Below are 26,234 nucleotides of genomic sequence, written 5' to 3' on the forward strand. Positions count from 1 at the left end.
TCTGGCCTTGGGCAACTGTCTGTGAAGTTTACACATTCTTCCTGTAACTTCAGGGGTTTCTACCTGGTACCCTAGTTCCCTCCCACAGTTCAAAGACATGCCAGTTAAGTGGATTAATTGTGATAAATTGCCCATAGTGTCCTGCTTTGTGCAGGTTAGATGAATTAGCCATGGTAAATGCAAGATTACAGTGATAAGGTTGGGGTCTGAGTGGAATGCTTTTCAGAGAGTCAGTGCAGACTTAATGGGCTGAATGGTCTCTTTCTGCATGGTGGGGATTCTGTTAATCTAAGACTGTGGTGATGGGATTATCAGAATGTGAAAACTGGAACCACGGAAGTTCAGGAAACATGGGAAGGGATGATAGAAAGAAGATTAGAGAGTTTGGTAGATGGAAAATATTGGAAGCCACAACAAGGAAGGATCAAGGAGAGTGTTTTGGTATGCGGTCTGTCAGCATTGCAGTGGCAAGGGTGAGGGGCGATCAGAAAAATCAGGGATGTTCCTTGGGGTGGGACTTGATAATTAGAAGCTTGATGGGTAGGAGTTGGGGGAGTAGTGTCGGTCTCAAGGAATGATAAAGCCAGTAAATTAGACTTAGCAGGTAAATAGATACTTACGTTCTGAATCTAAAACGCCTTGCTTTCATTTAATCAGAAGGATTCCTGAGGCACAAGAAATCAGCTAGCCATGGTTAGAATTGTATATAAATATGTGGCACTCAGTCTCAGTATACTATTTAAGTTGCTAACTGCCTTTATCAAGCTGGTTGGTGTCCTGTCGTCTTCAAAACCAGAAATATTGCTTGGTGGTAGGTTGGGGGTCAAGATTCAGATTTTTACATCTAACCCAAACCCACTGTTTTGGAGTATTTCCCACTATTATCTCTTTCTGTTGCGATTTAACAATCGTAAAAATAGTTGCCAAACAGCAAGAACACAAAGTGATAAAGTATTATGTAAGAATTCATTGTTATCAGTATGAGATGTTTAAATTTCTAGGTTATGGATAATATCCAGGTGAGCCGATTGCAAAGAGGTACAATTTTACAAATACGCATGTGTATATGTGGCTCGATATTATTGTTCACCTACTGTTGCGTGTGAAGGTAGTGGGACCCATAAAATAAAAACAAGTTTCAAAATCTCCCCCCCCCCCCCCCCCCCACTGCATCACCAAACCAGCCCAGCTCGTTTTCTTCACCCCCGCCAACCTGTTCTTCCTCTCTCCTATCCCCTCCTTCCACCTCAAGCCGCACCTCCATTTCCCACCTACCAACCTCATCCTACCTCCTTGACCTGTCCATCCTCTCCGGACTGACCTATCTCCTCTCCACCTATCTTCTCCTCTATCCATCTTTGGTCTGCCACCCTCTCTCTCTCCCTATTATTTCCTGAACCCCCTCCCCATTCCCCTCTCTAATGAAGAGTCTAGGCCCAAAACGTCAGCTTTTGTGCTCCTGAGATGCTGCTTGGCCTGCTGTGTTCATCCAGCTACACACTTTGTTATTGAGGTCTTCTCACTGCCTACTTCCCCACTCCTGACCTGTTTCCTGTATATATTCTTGCTGTACAGAGATGTTATTACACAACTGTGGAGCAGGTAGGACCTGAACCCAAGTCTCCACAGCCTTGAGACAGTGACATTACCACTGTACCGCAAGAGTCCTCACCTGCCTTCTGTATTACAGTGAACAGACATGGCATCAGCTAGCCTGCTGGGGCTTTTCAATGGCCAATTAAGAATTTCATTTCACCTCCACATTTACAAGACGCCAGGGAAGACAAGAAGCAAGGTAGTCCCAAGCAGTATTCACTATGTCACCTAGTGTCAGACAGGATGGATGAGATCACCTTTAAGGGGTCCCCTGTGTCCATTGGAGGCATCCCTCCCAAGATCATAATTTCCTTTAAGCTCCCTTCCTAGTTTCTCCCAGTTCTCCCTGTCCTTTCACTTGGACCATTCAAAGTCTTGACTAACCTCTATGTCTGCTTTCATAAGCCATCTTTCTAGATTAGCTGTGATCCCAGCAATGTCTGCCACTTGATCCTGGCACTGCCGAAATGTCAGTGTATGCTGTTTTCCCCACGTGGAGGTGAAAGCCCACTCAAAAACAAGTAAGGCTGCTCCCCAGCATAATACCACTGTGGGCTGGCTGATTTTTGAATCACTGACAATCAACTTTTTGATGAAGGGAGGTGGTAAAACCCAGCCCATGTATTCTTTCCTTTTCTACTTACTGCATACAAACATGAACTCTTCCATGTAACAGCTCTACTACATAAGTGAAATGCTGATATCAGTCTCTGAATTGGTTTATGAAAACTGTTCAACAGATATTCTGTCAGAAAACAAAAGCATAAGTGCATCTCCTTACAGCAGTCATTTTGCATCAAAACAATTTTTCTGCAGCTCTGCCTTCATAAGTATTATTTCATGTATTTATGCCATGTATAGTTCCAGTGTATGTTTCATTTGCTGTCATCACTCTGAATTTAAGGATTTTGATTCCATGCCTGAATCCCTGTCATCAGGTTCCTGGTTCTGGCCACTTTCATGAAATGGGACTTAGTAAAGTCACAACCTACAATTATTGGGTGTGAAATTGACACATTGTCTCTTTTCAGCCTACGTGAAGCTTTTGACACATTTGACTGACATTGCCTCCTGAAATGGCCTTTCATGGTGTCCAGCTGGTTAGGACAACACTCAGCTATATCCATCTGATCTAATCATCTCATTTTCATTGCTTAACCACAGCAGCTGAGTTTCAACTGTTGTGGCCATACATTTTGGAATCCTCTCCCTAAACCTCTTAAACCAGCTAACCTACTTTCAAGATGCTGTGTAAACCTTTGACAAATCTTCTGGTGTCCTGCCTTGATATTTTTCTCATTTGGCTCAGTGTGAAATACTGTCTTTTTGATTATATCATTCCTGTTTAAAACGTAGGTACATTATACGTTGCTAGTTTCAAGCCACTATTTAAATTCAAGTTGTTGCTTATAAAAAGGCAATCACAACAGTCTGTCACTTGGAGACAGTAAGGACTGCAGATGCTGGAAGCCAGAGTCAATAGATGTGAAGCTGGCAAAGCACAGCAGGTCAGACAGCATCCGAGGAACAGGCAGGTCAATGCCCCAAACATTGACATTCCTGCTTCTCAGATGTTGTCCGACTTGCTATGCTTTTCCAACTTCACGTCTATTGACCCCACGATAGTCTGTCAATCTTTTGGCTGCAATATACATTTGTGGAAATCCTAACTTGGGAGGTGTAATTTAGCATGCCTACAATAGCCTACAACCCAAGTGGAACATTTGGTTGTGTTGATATATAGGACAATAAATTTGTACTCGCAGCCTTGTTCTGCACTTACTTTATTTAAGTAGATGCACTTGCCATGAGCTAAATTGTCTTTCTTTCTCCCTTCAGAAACAGATGGGAAAGCAGACAACATTTATAGGAAGCCCCCTGTCTACAGGCAACATGGTACAGTTTGTTAATTTCATGCTTTACTATCACTTTGCATGGTGTTGCAATGTTAGGGTGTCATTTCATGGATTAGCACCTAAACTGATTATATCTACCTGTTACCCAATTTTTGAAGTGCATATATAAAACTTAAAATGCCTGTCTTTTCAACTGCTTGCTTGCATTATATTGTTTACATTTCAATGATTACCTTAAATCTTCTGAATATTCAAAAGGCTGCTGAAAGACAAGTAGTTTGTGCAATTTTTAACAAGTTGCATTTTTAGAGACTGTGTTCCACTTCATTTTCATAAAGTAAGGACGGAAATGTTGCAAGCCAAGGTCAGGTAGACTTGTTCCAGAGGCTTCTGATTGACGGCAGTGGATGCGCCCTTTGCTGTGAATATATCCCTAATGTACCCAATTCTGTTACTCATTAATAAGAATTTGAGAGGGAGAGCTGTTTTTTGCATTGTTGCTAGCCAATGCTATAGGCTGAAGCAAGCTAGCACTCAGATGTAGACTCATCATATCAATCTGTTGGATGCACAACTGCCAACTAGGCAGTATATCATTGACTACTGGTTGCAAACTTTGCCAGAATGGACAGATGTCCTTTGAAACAAGGGTACATTAGAAGGGATCAAAAGGGCAACAGATCCATCAGTTAAAGAAAACTAGTGAAAAGTATTAACTGTATAAACATGGCAACATTTAAAATATCCATAGTGTTTCAGATATTTCTCCTTACATGTGAAAATAGGGTCTAACATAATCAAAGCTTCTGCAGAGAGTGATGACTTCATACTTGAGTTTATCTGTACACCAGCATTCATAGGATCAAAGAATCCCTATTATTTTTGTTTCAGGTGCATGGGTGATTGCTTTAAATGCACAGTGCCTTTAATGTTTTTTTGCAACAACATACCTTTGTATTTTAAAGGGGGCAATTTATAAAGCTGTGCAGCTTAGAGCAAATGTTGCTAGCCATGCACTCAAATTGTACTTGTATTGGTGCCTAAATGATATTGCTATATACTGTTACTGTCACAGTAACTATTTTTATTTCTTCAAAAATGGAAATATATTAAAAATATTAGCAAGTAAGAACTATACATTTATAGCAATGTTACTAAACTAATACTGTAATAATAGAGTTAGCTGGGATATCATTATTGACTACAATAACCAGTTGGAGAGATGGATAGAACACCATCTTGTAGTTATACTTTAAGGAGACCACTGTAACTGAGGGAGTTCTCAATATTTTGAAAGCCAGCATATCATGGAATAGCTAATTAAATGGAAGAGCTGAGTAAAGATACTGCCTCGCTTGTCTTGGACAAAGGTCTAGGAACTGATGTAATACTGCCTGAACAAATCAAACACAGGAAACTGGCACAGTAAACCAGCACAGGAAATTGGAATCCTCTGACAAATCCACCTGGACTCAGGTGTTGAATGGTTTCAGTTCAAAAGAAGTTAGAGGGTTCATAACCTACTTTAAATCTTGGGCAACTAATAAATTGAAATCTTCGCTATGACTTTCAATGATTCCCACAAACCACCCCCCCCCCCCAATGAATCTTGATGCCACCACCCTTCTTTCCCAATCTGACATCCATCATCTCCCAAGAACACACCAAACCCTGACCCTATAAACCAATGCCAACCCCACAAGACCTGGTACTCCATTCTCTCCAACCTCCAACATCCCTCCCAACCAAACCTACTAGAACTGTCACGGCCCCACAGCCCCCTCCCCAAAACCACCCTCCCCCTCACCTATCTGCCTTCCTGCCTCCATATTTATTGTTCATACTTCCCATTTCTCAGTGGCTGTCAAAGTGACAGCAAATTCTGGCAAGAATACACATGTAATTAAAATTCAAAAATCCAGATGTTTCTATCCTCAATGCCCTCCTGCTTCAAGAACCTCCTGAAAATAGCACCTCATCACCTTGATTTATTATATAAATATATTTAGTGATGTGAGGTTTCTGTAATTACCTTGCAGGTAAAGAATAAAATCAGCAGATACAGTTAGAATTTATCCATTCCAGTCAATGTAATCTTTCAATGTCACCATCAATCTTAAGTATTGCTGTACTATATTGTTGCGGATTCTCAATTAATCAGTTTTGAATTAAAATTAAAGTAACATTACCTTTTCTTTCTGCCTTTCCCTTTACCTCTCATTGTTAATTCAATCCTTACTTCCCTCTTTATTTGGCTTTGTATGCCAGATTTGATATTGAATTTATTGTTCTAACTAATATAGAGCTGAAGCTGAAGATCAGCCATGCCCATCTTGAATGACAGAGCAGGCAAGGCAGGCCACATTGTGCACTCCTACTCCCAATTCTTATGTAACTCTTTTTTTGTGATTGTAACACTGTACTGCTTAAAAGTGCATCAGTGCTTAGTTAATAAGATACACAGTTGCTTGCCCAATACTTTAGGCTCCAGATGCTGCTTAGGGAGTGCCCCACTTTTTGGATGGTTGGTGGCTCTCAACTTAACATGCGAAAACTGATGGTCAGAAAGTCTAGAGGAATGCAAGTCTGACAATGATCCAATGCCAATCGTAAACTCACCCCAGCAGTGCCCTTTTCTTGCACTGGATCCGAGTGCATCTGTCAACCCCAGGGCTACTAACCTGTCTTGCAATTTCTGTCCAGGCTTCCTTGGTCAGGCAGGAGGATTCCCTGGTGCCACCCCGGGGGGGGAAAAGTGTGTCTCCTGCTCTTCCTCGACAGCTTGGAGGAGAACCTACAGGGAGGCATCGCTGAACCATGAGGCCACACGTTTTCTGAGACCATTTGCCAGAGGAAGGCTGAAATCAAGCTGATGCTTCTGGGGTTTGTATCAGCTGCTGCCGCACTGATGCTGCTGACTTGGAGGCACTGCGTGCATGTCCGAGTGCTGCTTAAAAAAATCGCTTGGACCCACGATCCCACCTGTTGATGGTGGGTTCAGTGACTTCCCAGTTGCCCTGCTTCATTATTGGCCTGACTCCATCCTCTGCACATTTTATCAGCTGGCTGTGGTGTACTTGCAGTCAGCTTGCCATTCCTACCATATGTGGGGGTTCCGCGGGGTGCACCATCAGTCCATGTGCCGGAGAACTAAATTCCATTGGCTATCTCAACAGTGAAATAAGTCTCATCGTTGATGCTATGTCAGTAACTAAAAAGCCTAAGACTGAGCATCACACTTGGCAAAATTCAGCTCTTAGGCCTTTACAGGTGTCTGGCACATTACTGCTGGTCAGTATATGAAGTGAACATTGAAAAATAGGTTTCCAGACTCTCCTCCTTGCTCGTTAGCTGATAGAAATTTGTGCTTGGTGACAATTGTTAAAATTACTATCATTGAGTTTCTGAATGATAAGCTGGTTAATTTTCCAATTCACTTCATAATTCAGGAATGTTGAGATGACTATCCCACCAATATTCCCCAGCACAGACCAAAGTTTCAACCTAGATCTTCAATCTGGTCTAGATAGTTCAACATCATAGATTTCATGTATTTATCTGTAAAAAGCTGGAGGCATTCTCTATAAGCTTTCTGATCTGTGAAGTATTAGAACTAGTTTTTCATAAGCTCTTCACCTATTTCATAAAATTGCTGCAATGCATGGTCTCTGTCAAAACCATCTATAGTAGTTTTATGAAAATCTCACACATAGCATTGTGACATTACGCTTGTCATGTATTGAATACTTTTGGTTAACTTTTTAATAGTTTAGTTACATTTGCAGCAATATATATGTAACATTTCTGAACTTTTTATTCAGCTGGGCAACAATGTCAAAATGCCTGATGTATTTCTTTCATGATACTCTTGTAACTTATCTCACCTCACTGGAAAGGAATAGGGAGAAAATTGCAACTCAATTAATACTTGTTCCAAAACTTCACTTCCACTGTTTCCATCAATAATTATTGTAAGCTGCATTCTAGTTTTCAGCATACTGTCTGTTAATATGGATGTTGATTTTCAAGTAGATTTTCATTTAAATTTCCTACCTCCAACACAGACCAGATTAAAAAAAAACACACAGCTATATTTAAATTTTTTCTGGTCTGAAAATTCCTGGAAAGGAGCCTCCCACTGTAGAACAGGGGAGTTGTCCAGGAATTTCACAGCCAGTGGGGGAAGCAGTCCTACTTTTTGTAGCAGTAAGTGTGCCTTGTTCTGTAATTTAAATATCCAGCAGCATCGCCAACCATTTTGATCTTTGACAGTCACTGTGAAAGGATAAATGTGGGGTGGCACAGTGGCTCAATGGTTCGCACTGCAGCCTCACAGCACCAGGGACCCAGGTTCGATTCCAGCCTCCGGCGACTGTCTGTGCGGAGTCTGCACATTTTTCTCATGTCTGCGTGGGTTTCCTCCGGGTGCTCTGGTTTGCTCCTACAGTCCAAAGATGTGCAGGCTAGGTGGATTGGCCATGCTAAATTGCCTGTTATGTTCAGCGGTCTCTGGGTTATAAAGGGATGGATCTGGGTGGGATGTATCAAGGGGTGGTGTGGAATTGTTGGGCTGAAGGACCTGTTTCCACACTGTAGGTAATCTAATCTAAATGAGAGAGATTATGGGGTTTGGATGAAGGGGGTGGAGTACCAGGTTATTGGATGAATGTAAAGAAGTGGGGTGGTAAGGTGTGTTGTTGGGCATTGGGGGTGGTGGTTATCAAGTCCAGCAGGAAGGGGAAAGGAGGTCAAATTGATTGGGATGAGTGTTGGAGGATAAGTGGGAATGTGTTGAGATAGTGGAGAAATAGTGGAAGGGTATTGCATCAGGTCCAGCAAGTTGGTGGGAGAACGTTTTAGGCTAGGGTGTGGATGGAGGGTGTCAGGTCCAGCAGAGAGATTTGGGCTTCAGGCTGATGTGGGAGTGAGGAACGGCATTGGGCTCAGGGTTGGAGCTGTGTGACAGTTGCGTGGGAGGTCCACTTCAGTGGAGTGGGGCGAGTGAAGGGTTGTCAGATCTGACAGAGTCAGTGCAGGTGGGATCCAGTGGAGTTAAATCAATGGTTTGGGGGTTCAGGTCAGGAAGGGTGCTGTCGGGTTGGAGTTGTCAGGGTAGGAGTCATTTTTGGCTTTAAGGAAATGTCAGGTCAGGGAGATAGTGGCAGGTTGATGATGTAGTTGGGGAAAATTTTGGTTGTGGTCGTATTGAAGGTGGCGACCAGTGGTGAAGGGTCAGGTCCAGCAATGTCATATTTGGGTGGGGGCAGTAAGGTTGAGAATGGAGTTGGTATAGTTGGAGTGCTCAGTTGTAAGTCAGGGTTGCAGTTAGTTACCCAGGGGTTAGAGTGTGTTTTTAATCTATTCACGTGTAATTGTGTCAGAATGTATTTACATGTGTGTCAGAACCTTCAAAATTTGCTGACCTCGAGGGTTTTTTCAGAGGGTTCCAGATGCAGGGGAATTGCTCGTTGGAATTTTCAATGCCTCAGGCAGTCCCCTCAGAGTATGCTACACTAGAATTTTCACATGATTCCAGGGCACAACCTTACACTGCAGCAACCAAATCCCCCATCAAAATTTCTGAGTCAGTGTTTCCATTCCTTGTTGTTCCTGTCCTCCTGAAAGTCATTTTCCGTCTCTGTTCTGTTTCACATGCTTCATCTCCTCCCATCTATAGAATTCCACTCTGCATTGTGTCTAATGGAGCCTCATTTTCCTGATCATTCATTCTTGCCAAATTGACATGGTCTGATACACCCACAAGTGTGATTGTTACTGATCTTAAGCTGTGATCTTAAGCTTTTATTAAAATTCTCAAACTACTGACAACTGTTGTGAGAGCATATAATTGACTTGGACTGTATAAATTAAAGAGTGGGTTTGAGACAAGTCAGATCAATTGGCTGTCTGAGAACATTCTGATGAAAAATCACTGGACCTGAAACATTGACTGTACTTTCTCTCCACAATGCTGCCGGATCTGCTGAGTATTTTCAGCAGTTTCTGTTATTGCCTTATACTTAGTTGATCTCTTGCAGCAGTATTGTGTTATTCATAAAGAGTTGAAACTGATTAGAATGCACAAGTATGTTCAGCATGGTGTATTTACTGACGCACTACAGTCAGATTCCAAGCAACAACAGATCTGCAAATCAGCCGCTCGGAGAGCTGAGAGAAGTTTGATTGTTGAAGCTGCAGCATTTTGAGTATAAACCATGTTTTTTTAAAATTATAATGTTCAAACTTCTAGGAAGAAGAAGGTATAATGGGGGCCATAAATGCCTAAGTTACTGCATGTTACAGTCCTGCACAGCGCTATGAGCTAATTGCGATCTTAAGTGTAAACCCAGACTGGAAACTTCCTTGAAAAGAAAAATAAAATTGAGAGATCGTGTGACCTTTTCTTGCCAATTCACAAGGAACTGCCAAGATCCTGAGTTGATCTCAATGCCTGGACAATTCTTGATCTAATCATTAAAATGCTAATGACCTTTGTGGTCATTATTGATTTCTGAAAGCACATGCAAAGGACCATTCTTGTGCTTAATAGCTGGATTTCTCCAAACAATTAAAAGATTGGCTTCACTGTTCATAGAATGTTCAACATCAAAGTTGAAAAACAGAAAAATGGAATGAGTAGTTTATCTTATCGTGATGGTATACAGATTAGTGACAATTAAACTCTGTTGTCTGAAACTGGTCCACCCATCAGAAATTATTCACGAGGATAAAGGAGATGCTCTGGCCATATGACAGAAGTAAGCAGTGAAATTTTAGAGGAACACAGCAAGCCAGGTAGCATCAGAAGAGCAGGAAAGCTGATGTTTCGGGTCAGGGCCCTTTTTCAGAAATGGCTGAAGAAGGGTCCTGACCCAAAATGTCAGCTTTCCTGCTCCTCTGATGCTGCCTGGCCTGCTGTATTCCTCCAGCTCCACACTGTTATTTCAGACGCCAGAATCGGCAGTTCTTACTGTATCTAACAGTGAAATTTTGTTGAGGCATCAGGGATCTCACCTGCCAGTGAAACATACGTTCTGCTTCTTTCACGAAGGTCCACCAAACCATGTTAGGCAGTGGCGAGGCTACTGGCAGGTACTCTTTGAAATCAAGATCCCAAGGTATAAATATCAACTATTGAGAGCTGCTGGCCAATCCAACATTGTCAGCTATCGTGCTCAACAGCATCACAGGAGGGGCAGTTGCAAATGCAGAAAAATACCTATTCGAGTCACAAGATCATGAGAAGGCCAAAGAAGAAACTCTTAATAGATCACCACCTGTCCCTCCTACCCGTCCACACTTCTCAATGTCCAATCTCTGAATTAGACATCATGGCAGCGCTCTCACCCCACCCTCTGCAAGATTTAATAATCTTCTCGGATAGAGAGAGAACCATCTAGACAAGTGAAGGAAAAGAACCCTGCCTAAGAACTTAAGTAGGCAGAGACTTGGAATGGCCTTGGCCTGTCTTACTGAGGACCCAAACCATAGCCTCACTATCGTGCAGTATGAGGCTGTGATGAAGAGGGCACAGTGGGAGGGAGCACCTGTAGGGTGCAGACTTTGCGGTGCCCAATGTGGATAGAAATGCCCTTGTGGGAGGTGCTCCTCCTCTTTATCTCAGAGGTCAAAGCATGTTGACCTACTGGATTCCCCCACTGCCTCTGAATTCCTCCTACCAACCTCAAGTTTGAGGCTGAACAGGAAGCAGCCCTCAAGTGCCCAGTAATTGGCATTTCAAATAGTGTAATGCCATACAGGCTGTATGGGCCTTGCCCGGCCAATGTAAAATTGTGGACAGGTTTTGGAGAGGTGAGAAGGTGCCTTAGGAGTTTTTCAGCCCCCCACCTGCAAATCATAGGCAGGGAATTATAAAATTGTCTCTATATCTTTCAGATGATTGTCTGAAGGATTCTAATTCTTATCTCAAAATATTAATCAAGTATAATCAATGCTTACCAATTCAGGAGTGATTACATTCATTCAGGGAGATGTTAGTGTAGTGATAATGTCATTGGACTGGTAATCCAGACCCACAGGCTAATATTATGGTGACATGAGTTTGTGTCCCACCAATGTCAACTTGTGGAAATTGAATTAAATACAATTTTGGATTCTTTTTCTTAGAAAAGCCAGTTCAGTAAGTGTTTGGCACCTGTTCTAGTCATGGAATTGGTGAGATACGCCAGCCAGAATATCAGTGATATTTTAGATTTATACCAGGCTTTTTAACAGGTCAAAGACCAGTCAACATTTGGTTCAGTCTTTGATCATTTGCTAGTCTGTCAGTCATCTATTTCAGGCTTCTGTTCAGAAGCCCACTTACAGCTCTTTTACTGCAAACATGCCTGCTTCAAATTGTCTGGCATTAGAGGGTAGCATGGACAGAAGAAGCACCCTCAGCATTCATCAGAATTTTTAAATTACACTCTAACTGTGCTGAAATGAGACATTCCAAATACAGAAATTTGGGAATTCATATTTCTTATCATTAATTTAGCAATTAGAATTTAGACGTTTTACTCAATTTTCCATGTTGATGCTAACTGTATTGTGTTACAGTAGGTGATTGGCGAAGCAGAGGATTTTGGAGCGAAGATGGTGTTGGAGGACAAATTAATTTGGATCAAGATGGCAAAAAGGTGAGGTATAAAACCAGATGAACTTGGAAAGCCATGTGACAGGATTTGAAGATGAGCAGGGATAATTTCCCCCAGAGTTCGTCCTTTATTACTTAATTAACATAATTTGTTAAAGAATATGCACATCTTCTCATAATGAAATTTAGCTGTCAATATTTTTTAATGAATAGTAAAACATTTTTGCAATAATCTGTAGTCATGAAAGGAGCTATATAAATGCATTACATAATATATTTATATCTTTTATTACCGGTATTCTGATACAAAAGCCCTGAAATTAGATCATGTTTTAGTAATAACATTTTATATCTTGATCTGAAATTTCTTACTGTACCATTTTAGTGAAAGGCCGAGTTCATTTACAAAAGGGTTAATGTCATTGCTAGTACAGTGGAAAGAGGAATTTCAAACCAGCAATTCATGTGCAAGCATGCCATGGCATGATTTCAGAGTCTGGTTTATTTGGAGATAGTCAGATTTTTGTGGAGATTTCATTGGTGCTTACAATCATTAGTAATTTCTGCAGTTTGAAGGTATTTGCTTCTGAAACGAATATTGAAGTGTAAGATTTTACTCCTTATCTAAAAACACACAACCACCACTGTTAAGGATAATATTTTCATCTATTTTCTCGCAATTAGCATCTCTTTGGGAAGTTTTCCATGACTAACACCAGCAATTTGCATGTCTGGTTTCTTGGACATGTATAGATATGATGTCATGTCTCAGCAAGCTAATCAGAAATAACAGTCATACCATCCTGAAAAGAACTGTGACATGATTACGTTTTCCATGCTTATAAATGGATGATGTAGATACAAGTGGTCATCACCTCAGCTCATTCACTTAGTTGTAGTCATCCTCACCACAGCAAAGGTTCCTTACAAATTGGCTTTGTTTCAAAATTTTCATAAATTGGAAATTTTTCTGAACTTCTGAAGTTCATTAAGGCATCCAACTCTATCTATTAATGACCACAAAAAAAATCTTCAGCAAAGAGTGCTGAAGAGACATAGCAGATCTGGCAGCATCTAGCAGAGAAAAACAGAGTTAATGTTTGGAGTCCAGTGTTGGATGAACAGCACGATCTGTTTTTATTTCATATTTCCAGCATCCAGAGTTCTTTATGTTTGTTCAAATGAAAAGAACTAACCATTTTGGCCAGGAGAAGCGTGCTATAGCAATTTAATAGTCCAGATTTTGCAGAAGCAGTTGAAGACTGCTCTGAAGTTGACAGCAACTTTTTGGGCCCTAACATCTGTAGTTAAATGCAGAAACCCCAAAGGCACTGTTAATGATTCTGCAGTTTCTCTATAACGTCCATCATTAAAGTATTCACAGACCACAATCAATAAGAAGTACTGAACTGAAGACACTTTGGCCTTTTTCTCCCTAACATTGCTGTTAAAAATTCAAAGTATCCTATGTTTATTAATGGGGTATAATTGGAAAAAGAACGACTAAATGTACTAAAGTCAAACAAAGAATGAGAAGCTGCCAGAAAGACAAGAAATACAGGGATACCATTAATGCATCCTGCTGTCCAACCAGTAGTCATATTTGAGAATGATAGTTTCTGTGGCGTCTATCGCCAGGGCCAGGTCCATGGTATGATGGGTGGCTCCACGCACTGTAGGGAAGAAAGTGGAATGGAAGACCAATGCTGGTAGAGAATTCAAAAGATAGGGGAGCAGTCTCTGTTTGGGTAGTCTACAATCAGGGGCCACACTCAAGAAATGGGGTAAGCTATTTAGGACTGAGCAGAGGAAGTATTTCTTCATTCAAAAGGTAGTAGATCTGTGGAATTTTTTAACTCAGAAGACTGTGGAGGCCAAGGCCCTGAGTGAAAGAGAGTGATACAAGAAAGAAGTGATACATTTTTATATTGTAAAGGCATCAACGACTATTGGGACAATGTAGGAATATGACCTTAAGATAGATGAATGGTGTATAAGGCTTGAATGTCCAAATGGTCTACTCCTGCTCCTGTAACTTGTGCTTCCTGGCCCCAGATGTGATTCCAAGATATTCTATTGCCTTCCTGGTGCCAAGGTCAAAGATGTCACTGTGGTTGCAAAGCATTTCTAAGAGACAGAATAGACAGAGTGAATAGACAGAGGGTTTGATTTGTAGTCGCACCACTGTCACATGCAGAAAGAAGAATGAAACCCTCAAGGCAGAGATTAGGGAGCTAGGAGAGAGTTTGTAAGATAGGACCCCAATGATGATAATCTCCAGATTTTTCATGGTACCATGTGCTAATGAATATTGAAATAGGAAGAGAGAGCTGATAAATATGTGGCTGGAGAGATTGTGCAAGAGGATAAAGCTTTTGACTTTATTGCCTATCCCTAGTTGACCTTGAGAAGGTGGTGATGATTTGCTTTCTTGTACTGCTGCAGTCCATGTGCTATAGGCATCAAAATGCCATAAGGGAGGGAGTTCCAGGATTTTGACCCAGTGACAGTGAAGGAATGATGATATGTTTCCAAGTTAGGAGGGTGAGTGTTTTAGCGGGGAACTTGCAAGTAGTGTTGTTCCCTGGTTTCTGCTGCTCTTCTAGATATGTGATCATAGGTTTGGAAGGTGCTGTCTAAGAATCTTATAGATGGTATAAGCTGCTGGGAGTGGAGCTGTTCATGGTTGTGATGTCAATCAAGCAGGCTGCTTTGTCTTGGATGGTGTCAAGCTTCTTGAGTGTTTTTGGAGCTGTACTCATCCAGGCAAGTGGGGAGTATTCCATCATATTCCCAACTTGTGCCTTATGGATTGCTTTGGGGAGTCATGAGTTGAGTTACTTGTTGCAGTATTCCTAGCATCTGACCTGTTCTTGTAACCACTGGATTTACATGGGGAGTCTAGTTTTGTTCAGTGGTAACCCCAGGATGTTGATAATGGGGGATTCAGTGATGGTAACACCATTGAATGCCACGGGTTGGTGATTAGATTGTTACTGGAGATGGAGATGGTCATTGTCTGGCATTTATGTGGGGTGATCTTTACTTGCCGCTTTTCAGGGCAGGCTTGGACATTGTCTAGGTCTTGTTACATTTGAGCATGGACTGCTCAGTATCTGAGGAGTTGTGAATGGTGCTGGGCATTTGCAATCATCAGCAAACATCCCCCCTTCTGAGTCCTGTGATGGAGGGAAGTCATTGATGACACAACTGAAGATGATTGGTCCTAGGGCACTACCCTGAGGAGCATCTGTCGCGATGTCCTGGAGTTGAAATGACTGACAGCTGCAGAGACCTTTTCACCATTCCCATTGATTCTAAATTTGTTGGGCTCCTTGATGCACAACAGGATCAAATGACTTGATGTCAAGGCCTGTCATTCTCACCTCAGCTCTGGAATTCAGCTTCTTTAACAATGTTTGAATGAAGGCTATAATGAGATTAGGAGTTGAGTTGCTCTAGCAAAGCACAAATTGGGTGTCCATAAACAGGTTACTGTTGAGCAGCCTAGCACCAAATATTGGTGTGTGACATTCCTCGCCAGTGACAACCTGACATTGCTAACTGACATACATAGGAGCATGAAGCTTTGGTAGATGGTTGTCCACGCCCTGGCCAAGTGGAGCAAATAATTTATTATCTTGTGGTACTAGAGCTGTGTTTTCTTGACTATTGTAGTCAGCTCTGTCCAGGCTGCCTTCATCAGTCAAGATGGCATCTTGTTGCCAACCGCAGGGAAAAGAACTTGCCCTCCCTCCTGAACAGCTTTCAGAAGAACCTCGAGGGAGGTATTGCTAACATGTAACACCACTTTATGCCTGGTTTCTGACATCTTCAGGGACAAGCGGGGTGTATAATCAGAGGTTAAGTGACTGGATACCTCCTAGATATATGGCACCTGAAACACCTGCCTCCCACATATTCATGAATATTCAATGACCTGTGAAGAACATAATTATGCAGGATAACCCAGAACATCCGATTTTCTGTCTGCTTCCCCATTAGCCCAATAATAACAAAATTCCTACCTATTAGTCTTGAAAATAAAACAGTGAATTCTGGTCAATCTCAGCAGGTCTAGCAACATCTGTGGAGAAAGAAAACAGAATCAATGTTTTGAGTCCAGTGTGAATACTTCAGTCAGAAGTTCAGTATAAGTAATAGGATTAGATGTCTTGAGTGAGCTTCAAGATTTTCTTCCCCGAAGATGTAGATTTTCACAAAATTTGTAAAAGAATATGAAGTTCAAAGTTGGTACTATATGAAGTTTGATATAGGCACTGTCGTGCCTCACCACAGTTACCATAATAGGTTAACCTTCTCTGTATTGTTCCAACAATATTTATTTCATGCAAAGAATATGGCCAAAGGGATGTTGCACAGTTCTCAGCCCATCTGTACACTATAACAGGAAGGTCTTAACAAACTTCTCCCATTGATTTTCTGTGGCAGCTGCCACTAAGCTTTAGAGCACCCCTCATGTGCCAGTCTGCATACTCATTTGTCAGTAGTTCTTTATACTGAAAGACTGGCGGATTCTTTGGCAAAATGAAAACCATCTTTCACCAACTTGATCAACCTCTAGCACCAGTTGATGTTTATCTTGGTGTGTGTCCCTGAGAGTACCCCATAAACCACAGCGTGGTCAGTTAGAAAGCTATTTGGGATGAGTCTTGACAAAAATCTCTGCACCTGTCAACACTGTCTCTCCAACTTGCCCACCCACTGTGACATTCCAATCCACCCCACTCCTCACTCAGAGGCCCCAATACCCTCCATTATTGCTGGCCTGAAACCTGGGACCTGCAATCCTTAACCCATTTGCTGGTCACCTTGACCGTTGCTCTGACACATCACCTAATCCCCTGGCCCCATCCCCGCGCCCCCACCCGTGTTTCTCTGCAGAGTATTAACACATACGATAGCAGTTATGACTGATAATTCCAACTGGATTGTTGAGAGAATGGGTGCAAAGGGCTGATCTCCGATAAGTAGGAGGAATCGTCATATCCCACCGGTCTGCCACTGTTCCCTTGAAGTTGCATGGCCACTGGTAAGCTCCATAGATGTTGATAGTTTCCACTGAGTTTTAGAGTACGTTGAAATATTGGCCAACACTGACTTTAAATTGAACTGCCCTCAAGGTTTTGATTATCCACAATCCATCCACTTCAGTGGATACATGGTTTTTAGAGCCTGGGTTCAGGAAATAGATGTAGTCTCATGTACTTGACAAACAAATAAAGAAGCAAAGAGAATAGTTACTACACTTAAGGATTCTGTGCACAGGACTGACCAATGACTTGCAGATGGTCAATAATGTGTGTGAGACTTGGACCTTGACGAGGCTGAACATCAACATTGTTTCCTTAAATGAGACCAGACTCACTGAAAATGGAACACTGAAAGAAAAGCATTACATTTTATTTGGTTATGGTAAAATTTAAAGGAAAGGGCAGGGATTTGACAACAGCTAGATCTTATTGTCATCAGATGTGACTCTGAACAGCATTTCAACACATGCAATGTCATAACCACAGCTCAGAACCCCAAAGTATTGCGCACTTTTTAAACTTGCAATTTCAAAATACGTCGTTCTTTGCAAGATGGCTGATAACAGCCAAAATTAGCTGTGAATGTAAATTAAGTGGCTGTCGAGAGAGAGACCCAAGGAATGTCATACCTACTGATCTGAAGGGAATTTCATACAACAGTCTTTGAAAGGGTGAAAGAAGCACTTTAGGTCGACCACTCACTACAGGTTATCTCCCAAACCACAGACATGTTATGTGTTATTCTAGTTGAAGAATATTCAGGATAGGGATTAAAAAGCATTTTTCAGCACTGCTGGAATGCACTAGTAGGGCTAAATGTTCTCATGTACCAGCCTGAGTTTAAGTATGCTGTGAAGGTCACAGTCGAAGAACTATCCTTATGTCACCCTTGTACTACAGGTAGAGGGACTGTCTAGCTAGCTCCCACCCATAAAGAAAGGAAACAGGACAACAGAAGGACTCTCTCTGACCCTAAATGCTAGAATTCAATCACTGTCAAAAAGGAACCACAAGTTCAGAAACTTAAAAAATCTGAAAAACTAACTATCTTTCCAAAACAATGGCCAGACATGAAATATACCAGCTACAGTAGTGCCCTTTCAACATATGGGAAGCGACTGACTGGTTCGAGGCTAACAGCACTGTGATTGAATCTGATGTATTTATATAGTAGCCATCAGATTGATAAAATCATGTAAATTGCAAAACCTCCAGTTCTGAAACCAAGATAATAAAATGTGAGGCTGGATGAACACAGCCTGCATCTCAGGAGCACAAAAGCTGACGTTTCGGGCCTAGACCCTTCATCAGAGAGGGGGATGGGGTGAGGGTTCTGGAATAAATAGGGAGAGAGGGGGAGGCGGACTGAAGATGGAGAGAAAAGAAGATAGGTGGAGAGAGTATAGGTGGGGAGGTAGGGAGGGGATAGGTCAGTCCAGGGAAGACGGACAGGTCAAGGAGGTGGGATGAGGTTAGTAGGTAGATGGGGGTGTGGCTTGGGGTGGGAGGAAGGGATGGGTGAGAAGAAGAACAGGTTAGGGAGGCAGAGACAGGTTGGACTGGTTTTGGGATGCAGTGGGTGAAGGGGAAGAGCTGAGCTGGTTGTGTGGTGCAGTGGGGGGAGGGGACGAACTGGGCTGGTTTAGGGATGCGGTGGGGGAAGGGGAGATTTTGAAACTGGTGAAGTCCACATTGATACCATTAGGCTGCAGGGTTCCCAGGCGGAATATGAGTTGCTGTTCCTGCAACCTTCGGGTGGCATCATTGTGGCACTGCAGGAGGCCCATGATGGACATGTCATCTAAAGAAACCATCCTGGGTTTCAGGATGGATGTACTCAGGTAACATCTGCAACCTGTTAAGGGAAACACAGACAATGGAAAAACACTTTTTCTACAAAGCTCATCAAGGAGATGGCAAACTGATTGGTGTAATTGCTGTATTTGCATTTGTTTTCATACAGGGTTACAATCTTTGCATCACAAATATTCTAAAGCACAGCCCTCTCCTATGACCAGAGATAGAGAAGGTACAGATGCTACAGGAGTGTCAGTTTTACAAGCACGATATGTTCAAGTGATATAGTGTCAGCACTTGGAGCTTTGCCCATGACAGTGAATTAGTAATTTTGATGAGCTCCTCTAACTGTGGGTTCATTATGCCATGAATGTTGTCTAGAACTTCATATGTTCCAGTGTTCTCTCTAGATCACAGCTCATTGTAATGTCTCACCCATTTCTCCATTGTTTACTCCTGTTAGTGATGACATGCCCATCTTTGTTTTTACTGTACTTACTTCCTTTGCAGACGTCTCTGTTGCCTCTTGATTTCTTCATACATGTCTCTAACTACTTCTGTGTCAAACAGCATCTGGCCATTCCAGCAAAGTAATAATTAGTAGTGATTGATGCATCACTTTATAGTTTCTTGGACTTTGCTTTGAACAGCCATTAGTGCATTCAGAGATTTCTCACTTAGATCTCAATTGCAATTAATTCTAGCAGACTGACTGGTTTCGATTACATCAATCTCACCAAGTTATTCAAAGCTGTAAGCAGACATTGTCTATTTAAACTGCAGGAGAAAATTGACTGCATGCTGAAGCTACTCGTTGTTATTTCCTCTTTCAATGACAACATGTCATGTAAAGTCAGCCAAATGGTTTACTGTCAGAACAATGCTGACATTGCCATACACCCTTTCCATACAGAGAAGACCCTTCAGCAGAAAACTGACAGACTCTCTCACAATTTTAAAGAGTTTGCTTTGACCGTCATCATGTTACATCCACACCCCGCATAAGATTCCCCAATCATTTTATTTCCAGGTTGGATATTTGCATATTAAGCTACCAGAGAAAGGATGAGCTGTAGAGTCGTAGAGTGAACGATCTGTACAGCACAGAAACAGACGCTTTTGTCCAACTCATCCTTGCTGACCAGAAATCCTAAATTAATTTAGTCCCATTTTCTGGCATTTGGCCCATTTCCCTCTAAACCCTTCTTATTCATACCCCTAACCAAATGTCTTTTACCTCTTCAACTTTATTCACTTGCCTCATTAGTTGGTAGCAACAAGATCAATTTAGAAGTGATCCCTTCCTTTGCAAATTCTCGTCGCCCAAAACCAAATGAACTTGCATTTTAAAAAAATCAATTTAACCAGGCTTTCTTAAGGTAACGAAATTGTATGTTTGTTGATTGCCACATATGAAGTAAAAAGTAACGCAATGCAGATTAGAAATAAAAACTGGGTCAAAAAGATAAAATTTAAACAAAGCACATAGATGGATCAGTCTCTGAACTGTTCAAGTAGAGCAAATAATTAAACATTGTGAACATTGCGCTGGAGGTTACCAGTAATGTGACATTTGTAATTAGAACATAGAACAGTACAGCACAGAACAGGCCCTTCAGCCCACAATGTTGTGCCGACCATTGATCCTCATGTATGCACCCTCAAATTTCTGTGACCATATACATGTCCAGCAGTCTCTTAAATGACCCCAATGACCTTGCTTCCACAACTGCTGCTGGCAACGCATTCCATGCTCTCTCAACTCTCTGCGTAAAGAACCTGCCTCTGACATCCCCTCTATACTTTCCACCAACCAGCTTAAAACTATGACCCCTCATGTTAGCCATTTCTGCCCTGGGAAATAGTCTCTGGCTATCAACTCTATCTATGCCTCTCATTATCTTGTATACCTCAATTAGGTCCCCTCTCCTCCTCCTTTTCTCCAATGAAAAGAGACCGAGCTCAGTCAACCTCTCTTCATAAGATAAGCCCTCCAGTCCAGGCAGCATCCTGGTAAACCTCCTCTGAACCCTCTCCAAAGCATCCACATCTTTCCTATAATAGGGCGCCCAGAACTGTACGCAGTATTCCAAGTGCGGTCTAACCAAAGTTTTATAGAGCTGCAACAAGATCTCACGACTCTTAAACTCAATCCCCCTGTTAATGAAAGCCAAAACACCATATGCTTTCTTAACAACCCTGTCCACTTGGGTGGCCATTTTAAGGGATCTATGTATCTGCACACCAAGATCCCTCTGTTCCTCCACGCTGCCAAGAATCCTATCCTTAATCCTGTACTCAGCTTTCAAATTCGACCTTCCAAAATGCATCACCTCGCATTTATCCAGGTTGAACTCCATCTGCCACCTCTCAGCCCATCTCTGCATCCTGTCAATGTCCCGCTGCAGCCTACAACAGCCCTCTACACTGTCAACGACACCTCCGACCTTTGTGTCATCTGCAAACTTGCTGACCCATCCTTCAATTCCCTCGTCCAAGTCATTAATAAAAATTACAAACAGTAGAGGCCCAAGGACAGAGCCCTGTGGAACTCCACTCACCACTGACTTCCAGGCAGAATATTTTCCTTCTACTACCACTCGCTGTCTTCTGTTGGCCAGCCAATTCTGTATCCAAGCAGCTAAGTTCCCCTGTATCCCATTCCTCCTGACCTTCTGAATGAGCCTACCATGGGGAACCTTATCAAATGCCTTACTGAAGTCCATATACACCACATCCACAGCTCGACCCTCATCAACCTTTCTAGTCACATCCTCAAAAAACTCGATAAGGTTTGTAAGGCATGACCTACCCCTCACAAAGCCGTGTTGACTGTATTTGATCAAGCCATGCTCTTCCAGATGGTCATAAATCTTATCCCTCAGAATCCTTTCTAACACCTTGCAGACGACAGACGTGAGACTTACCGGTCTATAATTGCCGGGGATTTCCCTATTTCCTTTCTTGAAGAGAGGAATTACATTTGCCTCTCTCCAGTCCTCAGGTACGACTCCAGTGGAGAGCGAGGATGCAAAGATCTTCGCAAGTGGCGAAGCAATTGCATTTCTCGCTTCCCAAAGCAGCCGAGGACAAATCTGATCCGGGCCTGGCGACTTGTCAATCTTAATGTTTGACAAAATTTTCAGCACATCAGCTTCGTCTATCTCTATCCATTCCAGCATGCACACCTGCTCTTCAAAGGTTTCATTCACTACAAAGTTGGTTTCTTTCGTAAAGACAGAAGCAAAAAACTCATTTAGGGCTTCCCCTACCTCCTCAGGCTCCACACACAAGTTCCCTATGCTATCCCTGAGCGGCCCTACTCTTTCTTTGACCATTCTCTTATTCCTCACGTAAGTGTAAAATGCCTTTGTGTTTTCCCGGATTCCTTCTGCCAAGCCTTTCTCGTGCCCCCTCCTGGCTCTCCTCAGAAAATGAATTGAACAGTTTTTGAACAGTAATTGAACAGTTGATTTTAAAATTGTTAGTTTTGCAACATGGTTGAGGTTTGTTTTGCTTGATTTGCCACTAGTTGACTTCTGGCAGTCAGAACAAGAGAACCTCCTTACTAGCAATGCAAGAATGATGAGGTGATAGATGTTGACTGTGACCTTCACAAGCTACTAATGCTCAAAAGCAAGCTGGTATACAAGGGTACCTAAGCCTACTGGCACACATGAGAACCTCAGTCTTACTAGTAAACTCCAATAGATCTGAAACTCTCTTTTTTAACTCTTGTGTATTCAAATGAAAAAACACAAAGTGGGTCTGCAGTTTGTGGCATAATCTACAAGGATTGGCTTGCTGTTGAGAAGGGATGGTCAACTGCTTGTTATCTTTGTAGTCACAAGAGATTACATTCTGTTTTAATTACCTCTTCCTTCTTTGATTGTTGTTATTTGAAGTTCTCTTTGCATCTTCAGCTGTGACATTCCATGGTCTCTCTCTTCAGACAACCACTTAACTTAGATATGCAGTCTTTACATTTTTAACTGTATCGGCCATCCTTTAAAAACTCATTTTTGAATTACAAGTTATACGCGTCCATAATACTTCAAGGTTCTGACCCATGGCCATGAAGACAAATGTAATGGGTTCAGGGAGTTATCACTATGCCATCTATTAACATTGACAATGTGATACTGAACTCATTGACAGCTCACGTGTCTGGGCTGCTCGGTCACTAACAATCCATCACTTGATCCTGGAGTCAATGTGTGTGTCACAAATCTGCATTTGTTACATCTAAGCTGAGTAAAAGAATATGGAGAAACAATGACCCGACTGACAATGCCAAGTACAAGTGTATCAAATTTGCCTCTTTAGTGCACTCCTTTGCAGTGAGACCTGGACAATCATTGCTCGACAGGAGAAAAGGCTGAATACTCTACACTCTCAAAGTCTTTGATATATCCCCAGCATCTCTTGGCAGAATCTGGTCACTAAGAGATCCTAAAATGTTCATATTTCATCAGCATACACTTATTGTGAAGCCAGCAACGTCTCCACTGGCTCAGCCATGTTCATCAGATGTATGACAGGTGTATACCAAAAGATCTACTGGACAGTGAATTTACTGGATAATGCTGTCCCTGGATATCCATACTTACACCACAAGCACACCTGCAAGCAAAATATGAAAATGACAGCAAAAACAGAAGTTGCAGAACAATCTGGCAACATCTGTGAAGAGAAATCAGAGTTAACGTTTCAGTTCTGAGGAAGGGTCACCCGATCCAAAATGTTAACTCTGATTTCTCTTCACAGATGCTGCTAGGCCTGCTAAGCTTTTCTAGCAACTTCAGTTTTTGTTTCTGATTCACTGCATCCACAGTTCTTATGGTTTTTATGAAATTGACAGCCATTGTCACAGTCACTGACAATCATGACCTCTGGAGGCTGACTGTCTGAATGGACTTGGAAAACAGGAGCAAAACAAAAGGCTCAGCTGGATGAGAAGAGGTCCCAAAGAAAACAGAGGCCAGCAAATCTCTCACCTTCTCAGCCTACTGTCTTCCTCCACAGTAAATGAGGCAGGTATGCAAGATGGGCTCCTGAGCTACAACTTGTGTCGCTTAACACAGATGTAACCACCACAGCTCAAACCATTATCTTACAAAACTGAAGGCTGCAACAAGTATTAGATAGATTTAACGGGAAGATACAAGTCTAAAATATTCAGTCTAAATTACATTTTGAGAGTCAGATAAGAGGGCAAAGATTTAAGCTCATAAAAAATAAATTCAGAACTGATGTTAGTAGTTCTTTTATGATCGAGAATGGAAGATGAAAACCTGGAATATTTTAGCAAACCATTTGATTTTGGAATTAGAGGATTCTAGGGTATCTCTGAATTGATATGTTAGAAGAGCTGAATAGTTTCCTCTTCATTACTGATCATTTGAAGATATGTGCAAGCTGGAAAGAAATCATACAACAATAAATTAAATCTCAGATTGGTATTTCATCTGGTTTTGTTCAGCAACACTTTTAAAAAGTAAGAAAAACTGCAACAGATTGCATCAATAGTTTGATTTTATTGCTGAAGCCACTAGTAAATCGTTGACTGTTGATATCATTTCTAGTTGAAGACAAGTTGGTTGGAACTGAAGGGGGAAATGGATGCCACAGCTGCCTCCCCTGAACTGGACCCTAAAACATCATCTCAAAGCCCTGCTGCTGACAGAGAACTATTGCAAAGGTCAAGCAGTGAATCACTCTTTCAAACAAGTAAGTGTATTCTGCACACTGATAGTTTAATTCTCATTTAGTTGTTTGACCAATTGATAATCTTATTCACTAAACTGGGTAGCATTGAATGTTTTGTCTATTTGGGGAATATTGTTTAACCCATTGGGGAGTAGATCAAACAAACTATTTTAGATAAATCTTAGTTACTGAAATGCAATTACTTTTTTACAGGAATTCCTCATTCCAAATCAGCTTCACTTCCTGGTTATGGAAAAAATAAATTACACAAGGTAAGTAAGTTTTATGTTTAAACTTTGTGTCTTTAAATGAGGTTTTTTAATGTAATAGTGAACATGATGTATAACAATCTTTGGAATGTCTGAGTAAGAGCTAAATCTAATTTGGTTCAATATATTAGAGACTTCCTAAAAGCTTGTGAGAAGTGAGTCATTCTAACCTTTTGATGATGACTGTAGGCCCCATTGTGGGTTGGAGTGGTTGGAGGAGGGTGTGAATTGGATGTCTGTGGCAGGGAGGAGAAGCAGAGGTTTTTGGCAATCACCAAAAGCTGGCCAATTCCATTTTTATATTCAGGAGTAGTATCCATGAGTAAAAGCTTTTGGGGCCACTACATGTTTTGTTCTGAAATAAAAATAGGAAATGCAAGAAATGTTCAGTGGATCTGGCAGTATCTTTCGAGAAAAGGTATAACATACCAGAATCTTTGACATTAACCTGGAATATTAATGCTGCGATTCGCTCTCCACAAATAATATTGTCAGATTCTTTGTTTCACATAGAATCACTACTAGCCTGATCAAAAGATTAACGGCTGGATAGCTTGGTGATTGGCCAATGATTGTTTTGTGATTGCTCTACCAGCCTGCTCAGATCCAGCTCTTGTACCAGCCTGTAGAATCTGGATCTAAAACTGTTCAAGCCTAACCATTTCTGCTGGCACTGAAATATTAACAAAGACTGTATATTGGTGAACCAGACTAAACAGCGTATTAATAGCATCCACAGTTATTTGTTTTATTACATTGGAGTATTATTCTTCACCTAGCCTAATTGAAACTTGGTATTTTTGGAATGTTTCAGTTTATGACATCTGACATTCTCAGAAGTCACACGATACCAGGTTATAGTCCAACTGATTTAGTTGAAATCACAAGCTTTCGGAGCACTTCATCAGGTGAAGTGACTTCACCTGACAAGAGAACAGCCATCCGAAAGCTTGTGATTTCAACCAAACCTGTTGGACTATAAATTGGTGTTGTGTGACTTTTGATTTTGTCCACCCCAGACAACACCAGCACCCGCACATCTGACATTCTTAACCTTCGGGAACGGTGTATTCACACAATTGTCAATGTTTTTGACATTCATAGCAGCTTCTAATATACTTATTTGATTATTTGTTTCTAGACTTCAGATTTTGAATCAAATCATGATACCAGCTGGGGAATGCGAGGTGAGAAAACATTTCAAGTACATAATTGATGTTCAAAATCTATAACTGTTTTGATTTTCAGTAATATATTCTAATTCTTTAAAGTAATTCCTCAAATCTCATTAAAATGATCTCTTGCCTTTACAGAATACAAGGTAAGAAGTTGACTTCTCAACTTAAGTCTTATC

The 26,234-nt window shown here is 41.5% G+C and overlaps 1 protein-coding gene across 1 annotated transcript in view; it reads left to right on the forward strand.

Annotated features, from left to right (window-relative positions):
* The window catches only part of ablim2 (actin binding LIM protein family, member 2), a 333,460-nt gene that overhangs the window by 249,837 nt on the left and 57,389 nt on the right, over window positions 1-26,234 (forward strand). Inside the window, exons 15-20 of the mRNA XM_048533104.2 lie at window positions 3,436-3,492; window positions 12,015-12,094; window positions 24,488-24,632; window positions 24,825-24,883; window positions 26,022-26,067; window positions 26,194-26,201. Coding sequence (XP_048389061.1) covers window positions 3,436-3,492; window positions 12,015-12,094; window positions 24,488-24,632; window positions 24,825-24,883; window positions 26,022-26,067; window positions 26,194-26,201 — 395 coding nt within the window. The remainder of the gene's footprint in view (window positions 1-3,435; window positions 3,493-12,014; window positions 12,095-24,487; window positions 24,633-24,824; window positions 24,884-26,021; window positions 26,068-26,193; window positions 26,202-26,234) is intronic.

This window comes from Stegostoma tigrinum, chromosome 1 (assembly GCF_030684315.1).
Source record: "Stegostoma tigrinum isolate sSteTig4 chromosome 1, sSteTig4.hap1, whole genome shotgun sequence".
NCBI lineage: Eukaryota > Metazoa > Chordata > Chondrichthyes > Orectolobiformes > Stegostomatidae > Stegostoma > Stegostoma tigrinum.